At 35.4% G+C, this 16,899-nt stretch overlaps 2 protein-coding genes across 3 annotated transcripts; both read right to left on the minus strand.

Moving 5' to 3' along the window:
• Positions 1 to 39: 39 nt before the first annotated feature.
• Positions 40 to 5,417, minus strand: LOC129787416 (ecdysteroid-phosphate phosphatase). Of its 2 annotated transcripts, XM_055822982.1 has the most exons (7): positions 5,093 to 5,392; positions 4,783 to 5,023; positions 3,612 to 3,807; positions 3,362 to 3,463; positions 3,077 to 3,246; positions 2,223 to 3,014; positions 40 to 2,153 (listed from the first exon to the last, which is right to left on the minus strand). In XM_055822982.1, the coding sequence occupies exons 1-7, from the start codon at positions 5,197 to 5,199 to the stop codon at positions 1,674 to 1,676; spliced, it is 2,088 nt and encodes a 695-aa protein (XP_055678957.1). In that variant the 5' UTR covers positions 5,200 to 5,392; the 3' UTR covers positions 40 to 1,673. The 2 variants fall into 2 exon arrangements, with proteins under 2 accessions (XP_055678957.1, XP_055678958.1); XM_055822983.1 differs by lacking the exon at positions 3,362 to 3,463 and having other exon boundaries at positions 5,093 to 5,417.
• A 7,461-nt stretch (positions 5,418 to 12,878) lies between these two features.
• On the minus strand, positions 12,879 to 14,785 carry LOC129791920 (uncharacterized). Its single transcript, XM_055830607.1, has 2 exons — positions 13,850 to 14,785; positions 12,879 to 12,890 (listed from the first exon to the last, which is right to left on the minus strand). The coding sequence occupies exons 1-2, from the start codon at positions 14,783 to 14,785 to the stop codon at positions 12,879 to 12,881; spliced, it is 948 nt and encodes a 315-aa protein (XP_055686582.1).
• Positions 14,786 to 16,899: the final 2,114 nt, after the last annotated feature.

A 16,899-nucleotide genomic window follows, 5' to 3' on the forward strand; every position in this document is an offset into this window, starting at 1 on the left:
AAGAGGCGCGTTCCGAAGCAACAAGTGATGCAAAAACTCTTTTTTTTTCATCATTTTCTTCTTTATTTTTATCATTTCTATAATCATACAATTATCCATTTTTTATACATTCAATTTGTGGGTGTTTCTTAAACACATTGAGGAGACATAAAAGGAATTAATATGTGTGTGTACATTTATAGAAAATAAATCACGAGTCGCCGTAGCGGCTTCTTCCCAGAGAAATTGGTGCTCAAAAGAAGTCATACATTGTTTGTTTTTTTTCTTTCACAAAAGAGAGTAACTTTAGCATAAATCACGTGTTGAGGACGTCAAGCCTCGAACTTGAGAGAAATCTCCTTTAAAAGAATATTTTTCATTCTATTTTAAAAGATTAATATAAATTCATAAAAGATTCCGCGCAAATATATTCCCCACTAAATATTCTTAAGAATTATGTTTTTTTAAAAGATTTTTTTTACCGATTCTGTGATGTTTTTTTTTTCAATTTGCTTCATAAATTATTGTTACGTTTATTGTACTCTTTGAATGTTTTTTTCTTCTTTCATTTAAATTCACTTTAGCGTATACTGGATTGGCGATATTTTATTTTAGTTTTAAGAACCGTAAGTTTTATAATTATTGAGAGGCAAATTTTAACATGGATGGTTCAATCCTTGAATTTTATTTATTTTTTTAATTCACGTTGAATTGAGAAATTGTTAATTTTTAGTAGATTTTCTTACCATAGAAGAGACTGGGAGTAAGTGTATTCATTGGAATTAAATTAATTTGAGAATTTTCAGTAGAATATTAATAAATTTACTATTTTATGATTTTTTAGAACATTTTATTTAATCAATCTGTATCATTTTTAGCTTTAACCCAGATATGCCCAGGAATTATAAGAAATTCTCGCAGTCTGATTTTAAAATTAATCTAGACAAGTCAATTCTTAATCGATATTCTTGAAAATTCGCCCAAAAACTCTAAAAGTCGTCCTTTTACAAAAACAATTCGACTTTTATGGAAATAAAGCATTTATGCTATTTTTATGCACTCAAAATCATTAAAGAAAATGTTTTCCTCTTGTACTGCATATTGCAATGGACAAATCTGTGTTCAAGGCCAGGTTCTAGGGTTAATAAAATGTTTCTTTGAATATAGATAATTTTGGGCCTAATTCAGCGACCAAGAAACCCTTGAAATCTTTGAATTTTGCACTGAAATTTCAAGATTTCAAGCCAATTTCAAGGGTTTCTTGATCGCTGAATAAGGCCCTTTATCTCTATATTATACAGGCCCTAAATACCAAAAAAAAAAACACAAAAACATATTTTTTCAAATTTTCTCAACAGAGGGCCAATATCTAATGGAGATACATCTAACGTCGAATTCTATTTAGCAGTACACGAAACAGGAATTATTTTATTCTTTCAAAAAATGAAATTTTTGAAAATGAAACTATTGTAAAAAAAATGCATGCATTATTGAAAAAAAATGACTAGAAGACTTTCGCTGCTAACTTTCTTTTTGAAAAATTGGAAATTGCTTTTTTTTAACTTTCGCCATTTGTTAATTGAACCATCCACTTTCAGTGAGTTTTCCTTAAACGTTTTAATTTTTTCTTTATATAGGAAGTTTGTTAATCTTTCGAGACGTGTGCTGTGTGGGAATGCATGTACGGGATCAAATTATCCCGAGAGAATCTTCCAATCGAAGCGCTGGTTGTTGGTGTGAGTTACTGGGTAGCATGGAGGCTCTCCGATGCGCCATTCATTCTCACCTACCTGTTCAGCTGCAACGAGGCTGCAGTAGGTTACCTTTTGCATGAGTTTATTGAGCTCTGATGACTGGCGCGGAGGTTTGGCGCAGAGATCTCTTGTGCAGGCATCCAGGGTGATGGCGTGGCCAACAATTAGAATGTCTCCTGTTGTCTTTTTGATGATCTCCCGGGTGATGGTGTTGTTGCGATCGTAGAATTGCTCCAAGGATTCACTGTAGTGGTTGTGCAGCTGATCAACTGGGATACACGGCTGATAATCCATGGCAATGTTGAAGCCGGTATCTGTTAGCTCCTGCTTTGAGCACCATTCAACGACATTCTCCCCTGAATGAGCATGCCAGGCAAGCCATTCGAAGAATCCTGGTTCCAAGTTTATTGGCATTGTATCCTAAAAGAAAATTCCCAAAATATTCATTAAAAAATCTTTTTTATTTAAAAAAAAATCCTTAAAACTCACCTTGATGTTCATCCCTGTGAGCACACCCGTTGCCGTTTGGACACATCGAAAGGATGGCGAGGAATAGACGTGAGAGAAGTTAACTCCAGCTTCACGGAGTCCTTCCCCAATTAAATTTGCCTGGTAGACCCCAACATTCGTGAGCGGCGAATCCTTCTGCCACCCGAGGATAACATTCTTCCTCCGTGGCAGTGTTTTGGGCATATTGAGATCTTTCCGGGTATAATTGCCAAATTCATCAAAACAATACGGGATCCACGAGCCGAAAGTAAAATCCACCCGTTCACCGTGGCGCATCACAAATATCCTACGACCTCGTCCAGATACTTCAGGTGTCACAGATTTGGCACTCTTGTCCACAGCTTCGGACAAAATGGACGCATTCCCGGTGCTATTGATCATCTGCTGGAATGTCTTGGCCATTTCAGCACCATAGAAATCCGGCACAGAATCTTCCTTCGTCATGGAAACATCCTCAATTGGTGCAGTACTCTCGGAGATGTTATCCTGGGGATCTGGCATCTTTCCATTGGCCGCATCTCCCTCTTCTGGTGCCAAGATAGCCTTGCAGAGCTGAACAGTGCGATGCATGGTCCAAGCGTCGGATTCAGACGTACGAACGGTGTAGTTTTCCGGTAGGAAGCCACTCATCCCGGTGAGCCAGGAAATTCCCTCCACCCAGCCATCTTGAGTATTCTGCAGGGCATCACTGCTGAGATAGATGTAATCCCCAATCATGAGCTCAAGTTCATCTGGCTCACGTGGAGTGTGCGGATACAGAATCTTGTGCACCTGAAAATTAACATTTAAGTAAGAAGAATAGAAAGAAGAATTTGCTAAAAAGGCTGCTTTACCTGCTTCGTGGCGAGCCTTGCATCTCTCGAGTAGAGTCTTAGCTCCCATGCGGAAGCACATGAAGGATCCAGATTGTCAACGAGGGATTTTAACGTACCATACTGTGCCTCGGGGAATTGATAAGCAAGAGTGAGGTGTAGCGATTTAACGTGTGGTTCGAGGGAAATGGCTAAAAAGGATATTTGAAAGAAAAAAAATTAGAAATGAAGAAAATCCCTCCAAGAAAACAAAAAAAAATATGAAAAAATTAAGAAAACATCCACGCTCGGGGTCAATGAGCTTACATCGACTGCTGCGCGGGATGCATCGTGCCCCGGATGTGACACCGCCACACCACGGGAAGCACGCCACCAGCGCGTCCAGTTGCTCGTACGTGTCGCTGATAACTGGGTAAAGCAGTTTCAGCGTTATCGCACATTTGTCCAGGGAGGCACACACAAAGAGAAATTAATGCGTTATCATCTATCGCGGACAGACAGTCGCGAATTGTGGCCAAAGATTGATGAGGGACGGGGACGAAGGTGTACAACTCACTTGAATTTGAGACTTCCTTGACGTACTGCAGTGCCAGACGATTGAGGTAGTTGGCATCCTCTTCGACAACAAAGAATCCCATAAAATTGTGACTCGTATACTGCTCCAGCTTCAACGGACGATCCAAATTAACAGCCGTCTGCTCAACCACCTGCTTCAGGGCACGTGAGAGCTGAGGGGCACACTCATCTGGGGCCTAATTTGGAATTCAGGTCAAGTTTTTAATTAATTTATTTAAATTAATTTGTTTTGTGGAGAATTTTTTTTATTTAGGTATTTTTAAGTTTTTTTTAACCCTTCAAGGACCAAGACGTACTCAGAGCTTCTAACACAAAAAAATATAAGAAAAGCGGCAATGAAGAATTTTCCTTAAATTCTAATGATCTTTCCAAAGAAATCAAATTAATTAATGTTTTTATAGAAATGATCATTTCGGTTTTCTTAAAGCTAGAATCGTATTAAAATTTTATCTTTTAATTATTATTTCTTAGCAAATAAAAAGGCTTTAAAGGTGACTTCAAAGACTTCAAAGACATTCACCTCGTACGTGAACTGTATGTAGGAAATAAAATTATTTTCTGCATTGGGCAACAAAATGTAGCTATAAAAGTTTTTTTTTTAAAACCGGAAAACAAAGTAATAAAATTTTAGTTGAATCTGAATATCATGAATTTTTTTTTAAAAGAATTTTAAATTTAATTAAATTTAAAAACTTTTTGCAATATTCATAAATATATATTAAAGAGATCTTCTAGATTTAGAAAGGAATTTAAGAAGGTTCTATTAAATGATCTTAAAGTCAAATTCTTAAAGAAAAAAAATTATAGGATCGTTTTTTTTTTAATCAAAGGAATAATATAAAAAAAATTAACACATTTTGAGGATCTTTTTCAGCAAAATGATTAACCTCTGTGATTTTTTGATAAAATAGGCCTACATTGGTAACAAATCAATAGCACTTTCTCATGCTCTTATCACTTTTCGTTTAATCTTTTTTGGGTGCCTCAAAAACCGCGAAATCATTGTCAATATTAGCTTTCTCATAATTTGGAGTGGACTCTTGATCCGGGAAATTAGGAATCATAAAAAAAATTCTCAAAAAAGCTTAAGAATTCTTGAGAAGCACATAAAAGCCTCCTAGAAGTTGAAAAGAATAAAAAAAATAATTTACCTTGAAGAATGAGACGAGAGTGATGTGGGGCGTAAAGTTGTGAGCCCCATTCCAGCCACAGAGTTCTTTTGACTTGGCCCAGAAATTGTGGATTTGCTCGAGAAAACGTCCTGTGGGGCAGGCGTAGAGGATGTATTCACGCGGGGAGCACTCATCCAGTGAGGGATCATTAACATGCGTCAGGAGCCAATCCGAAGCCAGCTGAACATCCCGGTTCCCAGTAGCGGCCAGAGCTTTTTCCCTGCAATGATCACAAAACAATCAATTTTTTTTTAACATGTTGAACTCCAAGAGTGAGGGATGTGCTTACGCTCTGTGCTTCGGGAAGCCCATCTGCAGAAGGGTCTGTAGGGGAGAAAGGTGCTGTTTGGATATTTTCGTGGGGGTTGGATTTTTCCGGGGCGGAAGAGTTGCCATCGTCACACTGATCACCAGAGACTTTTTCCTCGTACAGGCGCGTTTGAGCACGCGAGACAATTTCACAATAGAATTCACTCACAGATAAGAGCGCGCTCGTTCAAGTTCAAGGAGCTTTTACTTTCATTAAAGATAACAAAATAATGAATTTTTATTCATTCCCGAATTGACATTTCATTTACCCCAGCGGGACCTATCATGGAAAATCTTCTTTAATTCGCTTCTGTGTGCGAGAGGGAGAAAGAGATAATTTTGTTTGCCTCTCACTTCTTCTAGCGCACAAGTGTATTTTGCATCGCACTCACTCTAGGGCGAATCCAGTGAGCTTTTCAAATTCAAACTTGGAATATTCGTTTATTCGCCAAGGGGGAAAGAGATGCAATATACTACATAAATATTGGAAGTGTGAGATGCAAAAATTGTATTGGAAAATAGGGGAGACCGGGACCAATAAAGTGGATTTTCATATTTTATATTACTTTTTTATCATTTTACTTTTTTTTAATTTTCATAAAAAGTTTGTCTTCTAGATCCTAAAACTAGTTCAAAATAATTTTTCAGATCAGTCAACTCCCGGAAATAAAATCTCCCTTCCCGGATTTTCTTGAAAAGATCTGATAGAACTTTCAGGATAATTTTCTTTCACTCTATGATTGAACAAAAATTTGAAATTAATAGAAATTCATAATAAAATTTTTCTTTTATATTTCAATATTCAATTTTTTACAGAGAATATTAAGGGTTAGCATTTAATAGGTTAATGAAGATTAATCTCAAACAAGCTCGAAGCTTTTAAATAATTTCCTAGTCCTTGCAAAATGCGTTAATGGCTCAATTCTGATTGCTTTTTTTCGTTTTTAATCTACAGCTGGGAAATCCCATTAATTTATTGCATTCTCTTCAAGACATTCTTTTCAGCTTATAAAAAAAAGATTCTTGAAAAATCTCCCAGAGACATGGCGCAGCTGAAAACATTTTTATTATACTGGCAAAAAAATGAAAATTATTCCACTCATTCGCATACCTGTTTTTTGTATGAGAATTAATAATTTTGTTTGGACAAAAAAGAAATCTTTGCAAAAATTAAGTAAATACTCAAACATTTTTCCGCATAGTTTTATTTATTTTTCTAATGAGCAAAAAAGTTAATTTCTTCATGAAAATATTAAATGATCTTTCTCACTGTTTTTGAGGCTTTTGAGGACTGATCGGTCTGCTTTTTAAACACTCAAACACACACATGATAAGCTGACAAAAAAGCAGCATTTAAAGGTCGAACAATTTGCACGATCAAAAGGAAACATCTTATAATCGCAAAATGAGCATGGAAAATTTTTTCAAACACCGCGTCCCCACGACAAAGAAGCTGTACTATGGAGTCTTCGCTGGCGATTCGGCAGAACTTGTGTTGTGGAGGGAAAAAAATATTCAATAGATCATCAATGGGTATGAGATAAAAAACTTTGGACGATGATTGATCTGGCAGGAGGAACTTTGACTCCCCTGGGCAGGTTATTTGCAAGAAAATCCCCCTCAAAATTGTGATCTAATGCTACGTCAGGTCGATGGTGGACTTTGTCCGGAAGTTTTAAACTAGAAAATGCCGTTGTGGGTTGTTACATAAAATCCGCAGCTTCACAACATCGAACCTCAAAGAAACGTGGAGTGTGATGAGTCAAAAAAGGCAAGAAGACAGACAAAATATCATCTCACGAAATTGTCCATTAATTTGCATTAGACCTCTCAAATATTGTCTCTAATCTCATCAATCACGCTTTTTTCTGCTCTCAACTTTGAGCTTCCAGTTAAACCATCAAAAGAAATGATCAAAGTTTAACTCCTTCTGTGCAAAAAGCTTCTCCCCGCAGCTTCTTCTCTGGGTAATGATCTTGAGGGCAAATTGTCTGTATGTGCAATCACTGCCATCCCATCTTGTTGCCATTGTGGAATATTTTGCAGAAATAACACAGAATCTCGTGAGCACTTCTTTTGGCAAGCAAATCTTTTTTTTTTCTCGTGTAAAGCAACCAACATAAATCCGGATATCCTTGAAGCTGCAAAACACGGCGGTTTGTCTCTCTCCCTCGCATCGCGCGAGCATACATTTCCTTCCGAAACGAATAAAAGTCACCTGTTTTGGATGAGGAATAAAAAAAGGTCTCTTGTTAAACCTGAAAAGAGATCAAAGAGACTGCGCCAAGAGATTTATTCTTTTCAATGAAGTTTAAATCCGTGGGCTTTTCCCATACATAAATTTCCTGCACGAGAGAGCTTTTATCAAAATGATGCAAGATTTTTTTTAAAATTTTTAAACAACTATTTTTTTTCCAAATTCTAGTTAGAGTTTGATTCGAAGATTTCGAAGAGCAAAGCTTTTTATATACTGTATTGAAATAGGTAAACATTTTAGCAAAGCTTTTTCAGATAAATTAGCGTAAATGGGTAAGCTTTTCTTTACGAATCTGTTATTATTATCATAAATGAAATTAAACAAAAAAAAAAGGGAAAATTTATTAAGTTTTGTAATTTTGGGGAAAGTAAATCCAGCAGCTCTGTACAGGAATAGTAAAAGCTCAATAAATGTTAAAAGCTCCCGATTATGATTCGTTTAATCGTTAAGGCTTATTTCATCAGTATTTTAGCGATTGTTGCTTAAGATTTTTTTTTATTACTCCCACCCCTCCCTAAGGAGATTTAAGATTTTTTAATATATAGCAAAAAATCATTTTTTAAAAATTATTTTGAAGCTTTAAGCCCTCAATTATACAAAAGCGCGTTAAACGCTCACAAAGCTTTTCCCTACATATTTCTATTCAATTTTATGATAAACGAATGCAACTTTTATAAACAAAATTGTAACATATGAGCTTGTTTTGTATCAAATAACGAATAAATTGATATCTCAATTTTCTAATTTGCAAACCGGAAGAATAAACACATTATTACGTTAAACAGTCTCTGAGAGTCCAATGCATTATAGATGTAATTTATGTTAATAAAATCATCAACATTGTTTATCCAAAGGGACCGGAACGCAAATATGTCACTTGTATGAGTCAAGCCAAAGTTTTGATTGAAAATATTCAAAATAAGTGACAAACAAGACGTTATGTTGATTTAATGATTTTTTATGTATTGGATCAATTTAAGCTTCCGTGCGGCTTTTGCCGATTTTGCGCTAATTCGCAATTTCCAGATGAAAACAGGAAAAGCTCATTTGTAGATTGTATGTTTGTTACGTCTTAAATAGCAAAGTTCATCTTGCAGATATTTTGGGCACTTTGGGCATAAATCTGGAGAATAAAGTTGAATTAAAATTAATTCTTAGCTTGAAAATTATGTGATAAATAAAGAGCGCGAAGATTCGTATTTCTTATTAAAAAAAAACTATAAAAAATCCAAAAAGTCTGTAATCCTCCAGTCACTAAAACGCCAAATGATTAATCATGTCTCTAAACAATGCATTTTGGCGTAAAAAAAAACTTGTGTTAAAACTAAAGCGCACGACAAAGCCAAATAGCGTTCGTTTTGATATGCAAATTTTTGCAAAAATTGTTCATCCTGGCCTGACGAATTTTCAGCAAACCTATAATGACTCACAATGTGAGCTATATTAGCCACAATTCCCGGGAAATTGTTCTCTGAAGGGGCACCTTTGTACCGACACCTGGAATAAAGAACCTTTCTCAATTACAAAACTCACGATTCATCTGAATCTACGACTTTACCGAGAAGACGCGCAATGATGGAGATGAATGATCTCTTGGGGAATATTTTTATCAATTTGCTTTCTTGAGAATTTGTCGTGAGTTCCGGCTTAATCTTGATTAAAATGGTGAGAGAGAGTCAATATTGACTTGTTCAAATCATTCCACCCAGCAGCGATATCAAAACACACGCTTTTGATTAAGTTCTGTGAAATTTTTGACTACCATGCACGAGGTGAGGAGTACGGGGAGGAAGATGTGTAAACAAATTTCTATTGTAATGTGAATGGTGTCGTCAATATTAAAATCAACACGCACAGTGTACACTGTGGCGGGTGTTATTGTGGGGAAATCCCAGAATTGCCTTCATTTGAGCTTATCATTGATTTAATTGAATTAGTGTTTTTAAAGCGAGCAAGACACGGGAACTGATTTCAAGTTGCCTTTTTAAAGTTCAACTGACCGGTTTAATGTTCCTTTTCCTCCATTCACGACACTACTGCGAGAGGCGCCTGTGGGGGATTCTCCTATTATTAGATTTTATTAGATTTATTTTATTCAGGTACTTTTTTTACAATTTCGCACCGTATAATTTAAAAAAAAAAACTAATTTACATTAAATTTCATTAATAATTTTAATTTCTGACAAAAATTCAAGAATTTTTCTAGACCCGACCTCAGAGAAGTCAAGTAGCTCAAGAGCTGATTTCTTTCCAAAAATTTTATTTCTTATATTATTTAGAACTTTACAATGTAGAATAATATGCTCAATGGTAAGAAATTCATTTTTAATATTGCAAAAGGTACAAATGGGACGAGGTGATTTAGTCATTTTATAGGATTGAGTGAGTCTAGAGTGACCTATACGTATGCGGGATATGATGGTACACTCTTTTCGGGAAAGAGAGCTAGGGATTTTAGGTCGGGAAAGTGATGAACTAATTTTATTCATCAGACCAGGTACCTCAGTCTTAAACCAATTCAAATTTTTTGTTTTAAATTTATTTTTAATTAAATTAAGAGTACTTTTGAGTGTGAGATCATTACAGGTAGGCATAGGTAATTCAAGAGCTTTCTTAGCTTCAAAATCTGCTTTTGTATTCCCAGGAATCCCTTTGTGTCCTGGGACCCAAAGAAGACATGCCGTACCTTTCAATTTAATCAAAATAGATCTTATGTTATTAATAATAGGAGAATCATTTTTAATATTTTTAACACCTTCGATAGTACTCAGACTATCAGAAGCTACAATCCATTTAATTAATTCAGAACTATTATTTCTTCTTGTATCTTGAATGAACTCAAGGGATTTTTTAATTGCCATTGCTTCAAGCTCAAAAACAGTAGTTTGGGGATGACATCTACAACTGAAAATAAGATTATCTTCAGTGGTTATAGCGAAGCTTTTTAAATCGTCTTTGCCTGATCCATCACAATAGATCACACAAGAATCAGTGTGAATGCTATTAACAATATTATCAAATATATTAATTATTTCAGGAGTTGTTCTTTCTTTATAATTAACTGTGGTCATATAAGTATTAATATAGTCATCATTAAGCAACCAAGAAGGTTGTAATGATGGAGAGCGTATTTCAATATTAATTTCTGAAATCATATTTTGAATTAGGTTGCCACTAAAGGAGTAGAAACTAGTTACATCTTTCCTATTTTCCCAACATCGCAAATTTTCAAAACCGGGGGCAGACGAGTTTGAAAGGAGTCGAACTGCAGACTTAGCACATTGAAATTCTATTGCTAGTTTCATGGAAGGAACTCCAGATTCAGCAAGAAGGCACTCAACACGGGATGTCCGGAAAGCCCCAGAGCTAAGCCGGTACCCTGCATTGTAAACACTGCTCAAAGTGTCTAACAAAGATTTATTAGCAGCTGGAAAATAAATTTCACTACAATAAAATAGTTTTGAAAGTACAAGAGCATGATGAATGGTTCTAAGTGAGTCTCTATGCGATCCCCAACTTAGACCAGATAGGCATTTAATAATATTTATTCTTTTGTTACAAGCAATTTTAAGATTCTTAATATGAGTGTTAAATTTTAGTTTAAAGTCAAGATGTACTCCCAAAAATTTATATTCTTTAACGTTTTCCAGTACTGTGCCATTAAGAGAGAATGTAAGTGGGGTACATCTTACATTTTTTCTACAAAAGTGAAGAGCTTTAGTTTTTTTTGAAGAAAATCGAAAACCATTAACAGCTGCCCATTTACTCAATTCATTAATGCAAGTCTGCAGTTCAATACATCTGACATCATCTTTAGGATTACTATTGTAAACTACAATATCATCTGCGTAAACAAGAATTTTATTAGGACCATCAACTGGAAATAGGGAAAAAATTTTATTTATTGATATAAGAAACAAAGTAACTGATAGGACACCCCCTTGGGGGACTCCATTTTCAAAAGTATTTTCATCTGATAGTTCATTATTAACCCGTACTCTTGATTTCCTGGGTTTTAAATAGAATTTGATAAATTCTAGAATATACCCAGTTAGACCCCACTCAATTAGTTGATTAATGATTACTTCACTCCATACTCTGTCATAGGCCTTTTCAATATCAAAGAAAATCGCGGAGGTATGAGATCTCTTTTGGAAGGACTCAAAGACGTCCCCAGTAAGTTTAGCAACTGACATATAAGTAGATCTTCCTTTACGAAAACCTATTTGATTATTTGAAAGAAGATTGTTATAATCCAGAAACCAGACAAGTCGAGCATTAACCATTCGCTCAAAAATCTTAAGATCACAATTTGTAAGAGTTATGGGTCTATAATCTTGTGGTCCATTAGGGGAGTTTTTAGGAATAGGTACAATGATTGAATCTTTCCAATCTTCAGGAAAAATAGATTTTTCCCACATATCATTAAACAATTTTAACAAAAATAAATGAACTTCTTGAGGTAAATTTTTTAGCATAGAATAAGTAATTAAATTAGGGCCATATGACTTTCCTTTACTTTTTGAAAGAGAAACTTTAAGTTCTTGAAAAGAGAAAAAGTTATTAATTTCAGCAGAAAATGGCAGAGATATTGTAGTTTCAGGGCAATCATTCAGAAGTTTATTCTTAAAATCAACTTCACTATTACTTAGAGAGATATTAGAAGAAGGGAAAGCAAATTTTTTACCCAAAATATTGGCAATTTCTTTTGAATCAGTAGAACTTCCTTGATCACAATTGACATATCTAATTTTTGGACTTGAAATTCCTCTAATTGCGTTAATTTTTCTCCACATTTCACTTGGTGGGGTGTTTGAATCAATGGTATTGGTAAAACTATTCCATGAATTAGTTTTTGCTTCATTAATTTTATCCCGAGTCCTTTGAACAATAGAAAGATATGCTTCCTTGTTCTCAGCTGTTGGATATTTTTTAAATTTTTTAAGACTTCTTTTTCTCTCTCTAATTAATAGTTTTATCTCAGGTGTCCACCATGGAACTCTTCTGAATTGCTTGCCACCTTTAGTTTTTGGAATTGATGAATTAGCAGTAGAAATTATACACTCCTTTACCTCATTGTACGAGATCAAAGGAAAATTACAATTATAAGCAAAACATCTTGGCATTAATTCTGAAAATTTATCCCAATCTGCCCCCGATTCAATCCACCTGCACTGAGATGAGACCTCTTTATATGAAAAAGAGATATCAGTGAGATAAATAGGAAAGTGATCACTACCTCTTAAATCATTATCAACAGTCCAAACAAACCGAGACGCGGTTTGAGGATCAGCTATTGTAAGATCAATAGCATTAAAAGTTCCGTGGGCAACAGACAAATTAGTGTTAGATCCATTATTCAGAATTATTAAATTTTCAGAATTAACAATTTTTTCAATTATTTTTCCACGACGATCAAGCTTGTTACTACCCCAATACGGATTGCTAGCATTGATATCTCCCATGATAATAAAAGGAGTGGGCAACTGTCTAATCAAATTAACTATTTCTAATTCTTCAACTGGAATTCCGGGATTAATATAAATAGAAACAATTGTAATGGGGAAGTGCCATTGCAGTCTAATAGCAATGGCTTCTAAATTTGTGTTCAAATCAATAGGATCAAAAGACCACCCATTTTGTATAAAAATTGAGACTCCGCCACTCATTGTGGGATTATCTGAAAGATTTTGATGAACAGCATTATACCCACTAATAGTTGGGCCATTAATATTTTTGTGATTAAATTTAATATGAGTTTCTTGAAGACAAAGAGCAACTGGTTGCTTTTCATTAATTAACAATTCAATGTCTGGTTTTCTGGGCCAGAAGCCATGGCAATTCCACTGTACAAAAGAAGGATTTGTACATAAAAGATTATTATTTACATTATTTTGAAATTGAGGTGAAATAAAATTATCGTCAAAAGAATTTAAATCAATTTCATTGAGATTTTCTGAATTATTATTGTTAGACGTCATCATCGTCACTTAACATTTGGTCATCTTCATCAGAGAATCTTGAATTTTTGGGACGATCAGAACCTCCAGTGGAGGAACAAGGAGAGGGGGAATAGGAATGGAAGGATAGGGGAGGAGAAGGAGGAGGATCAGGGGGAGGGAAGGGAACAGGTTGATCTTCATCAACCTCAACAGACATAGCCTGCGATGAATCTTGGGTGAATTGGATTTTATTCTGACTAATTTCAGGAGAATTTTGACTAATTTCTTTGCATTGAGCATTGGTGGAATTTGGTGTGCGAATTTTTGAATAATTTGGGGAAGCAAGTACTGTGTATGAGACATTGGTGTCATCATGAACAGTATTATTAATTTGAGCAGCATTAATTGCCCTTCGGTATGATTTGTTTGTAACTTTAGATGCTTTAGGAGCTTTTAATAGTGAATTTGCAGCTCGTGACTGTACCTGAGATCGGTTTACATGAGGTGTTTTAGTTGCAGAATAAACTACTTTACTTACTTTACTTAATGAATCGGTGCTAACGGTGCTTGTACCTTCAGATTTTGATACTGTTTGAGCATAAGAGATGGATTTAGAAGGAACGGAATTAGGATAGGAATTTAGGATGGGGTTGGGAACTCCCTTCCTCCTCTTCAACTCCTCTCTCGCCAAATTGTATGGGATCCTTAGGGTGACGCGGATTGCATTAACTTCCCTCTCCTCGATGTATTTTGGGCAGGCTTTGCTGTGGCTTGGGTGGGCACCAAAACAATTCACACATTTGGGCAGGTTGCATGGGTAGATGAAATCCGGCTCATGTGAATCTTGAGCACAAATTCCACACTTCGGACGATTCTTCTTTGAGTTGCATCTCTTCTTGGTGTGCCCCAGCTTCTGGCATATAACGCATCTGAATGGTGATGGAATGTAGATCTCGGTCTTTACAGTCAAATATCCAACATTTACTTCAGCAGGGCATGTTGGAGTGCTGAAGGTCAAAATGTGTGTTGCAGTGTTGATCCATTGTCCATTATCTTTCCGTTTAATCTTCTGTACTCCAATCACATTTTGCTCTCCCATCTGTGCAATAATTCTCTCCTCTTTTACACGCGTCAACTCTTTGCATCTGATGATTGCCTGGGACTGGTTCAATACACCGTTCTCCGATATAGAAACCGGTTTCTTCTCCTTTCCAAAAATTTTGGTGGCCTTGAGTGCATTGATTTGGTGTATATCTTTCGTCTGTACTAGAATATCCCCACTTTGGAGTCGCATGGCTGTCTTAAATTTATCCTTTGAAATATCCTGTAGTCCTTGTTGGATATCAAAAATATCCATCTCCTTGAGACTTTCCCCACTGATAATGAAGTATTTTTCACTATCCGATGGATGAGTAAAGAATGCATTGCGAAGGGCCTTGTAATTGCGTTTTGTAGATTCTTCAAGTGTGGGCATTTGCCCACGATGCAAGGTGTTGTACAAATTAAAAGTTTCTGCAGGAGGGCCAGGCCCCCCTGAATGGGCACTCATCACTTCAACTCACTTATAAGAAATTCAATCAATAAGAAATTGGCGCAAAAAAAAATTCAATACTCTCAATAAACTCTGAGAAAAAAAAAAACTGCTCTCGACAAAATGGAGCTCTATGCGCTATTCGTGTCTATTCACCAAGAGTGTCTAAACCGAACTGGGGATTCTCCTAATAAGCTTGCATCTTTATGAACTCTGACTAGATCGAAAGAAGAAACTCCTTGCAGGAAGCATAGCAGGAGGTACAATCATGAAGGAGGTGGACCAATCATAAAATTTATGTACATAATCTCTATCTCAACTATATGTGAATACACGATGGGGCCAGAGTGTTACAGATGATGATGCAGAGACACAAAAAGTTCGCCACTTTCACCTCCAACATCTCGTGCGTACATATTGAAGGAGAAAGATTAATTTGCCAGCACACGGTGTGGGTAAAGTGGAAGAAAAAGAGATCAATGCTAATAAAGTTATTGCTTTTTTCGTGAAGGGGTGACAACGAGCACACAAGGAGCTCTAAGAAATTGATGATAAGTGGATTTTGAAAGGATTTTCTGCCTGACCAGCATGTTATCACCTCAACTTGACCTCAATTTTGCGCATGAATACAAACGCTTCTTGTGCTCCGATGCGACAAAAGAAGCTTCAATAGTGCTTTTTGGGAGACTTTTGGCATTTCCACATCTCTCTCTCTCTCGCTTGTTATTTGTACATCAAATAGACGCGCTTCCCCTTCAACTCCACAGGTAATGTCACACAGGGCAAAGATTCACGTTTTTGCTCCTAAAAAGTCGTCGTACACGAAAATGAGGAATTTTTTATGTGAGAAGGAGATATTCAAAATGGACTTTTGGCCATTTACGAGGGAAAAAAAAAAAAATGTAAAGAGAATTTGGTGTGTAAATTTGCACTAATGCCGGTTGGCAAAAACTCGTTGGCGCTTGACTACTTCAGGTGAGAATCCACCACAAAGTCCACTACTCTGTCCCCCACTTTGCGTTATTCTAGCAAAGTTTTTGATGAGTTTCGCGAGAACGTAAGCAAAACTTCTACATTCATTTAAGCTTTTAAATCGATAAGAGATTCACGATTAATCCGATTAATACAATAAAGCTTCCTTGGTCAGAGTTGAAAGCTATTAGTTTTTTTTTTACAAAAGATTCAAGATAAAGTTCAATAAACGCGCTCAGTGTTAATGAATATTTTTAATTAGATCGTTTTCTAGCAAATTCTGCATGTTCTTGCCACAAGATTGCACCCATTATGTGCTTCAGTTAGTGTGAGAGTTATTACGAAAGATTAAGAAGGAGAAAAGTGTTTAGAAGTATTAAAACAGCGCGTTTGTCTTATTAACTATAGCTCGGCTTGCTCCATTATAAATTAGTTGGTTAATTACTTAAATTAGTTGGCATCACCGTTTCTCCGGGTTTCTAGCATTAATTGTTTTTCTACATATAGAAAGAAAAACAACAATTAAGCAAGAGCTTTTGGCCACAAAAGTAGATTTCCTTCATTTTGCAATTTTTTTCTCTGTGCGTAAGTGAAGAACTATTTAATAAATAAAACAAAAAAAGTCAAAAAAAAAAAACGAAAAATTTATTTTTCTCTAAAAAACTTGGATTAGAAGACGAAAAGGTAAGAAAAATTACCATATTTTCCATATTTTCTTTTGCAATTTTTTTTTCTATACCACTTTGGTTTAGTAAATCAAAAACCAAAATCGGAAAATAATCTTAGTGGTGATCGAACTACTTAATAAAAAAAGTCAAAGTTACTTTTTACAAAATTTATTTAAAAAATCAAAAATTAATTTATGAAATCAAAATCAGATAAATAACAAGAAAAACTTTCTACAAATCTTTTCCTCTCTGCTAACTAATTTTTGGCATGAGCTTTCAAAAAAAAAAACTTTAGAAAAGCTCAAATAAAATTTTCATCTCAAATCTATCGCATTAGCAGCTCTTATACCTCAAAAGCAGCATGAAATCTCAATTTCGTGGTGCCTTTTTTGTGATCATCATCTCACATCTCCAGCG

Source organism: Lutzomyia longipalpis, chromosome 1, assembly GCF_024334085.1.
Source record: "Lutzomyia longipalpis isolate SR_M1_2022 chromosome 1, ASM2433408v1".
NCBI classification, from domain to species: Eukaryota; Metazoa; Arthropoda; class Insecta; order Diptera; family Psychodidae; genus Lutzomyia; species Lutzomyia longipalpis.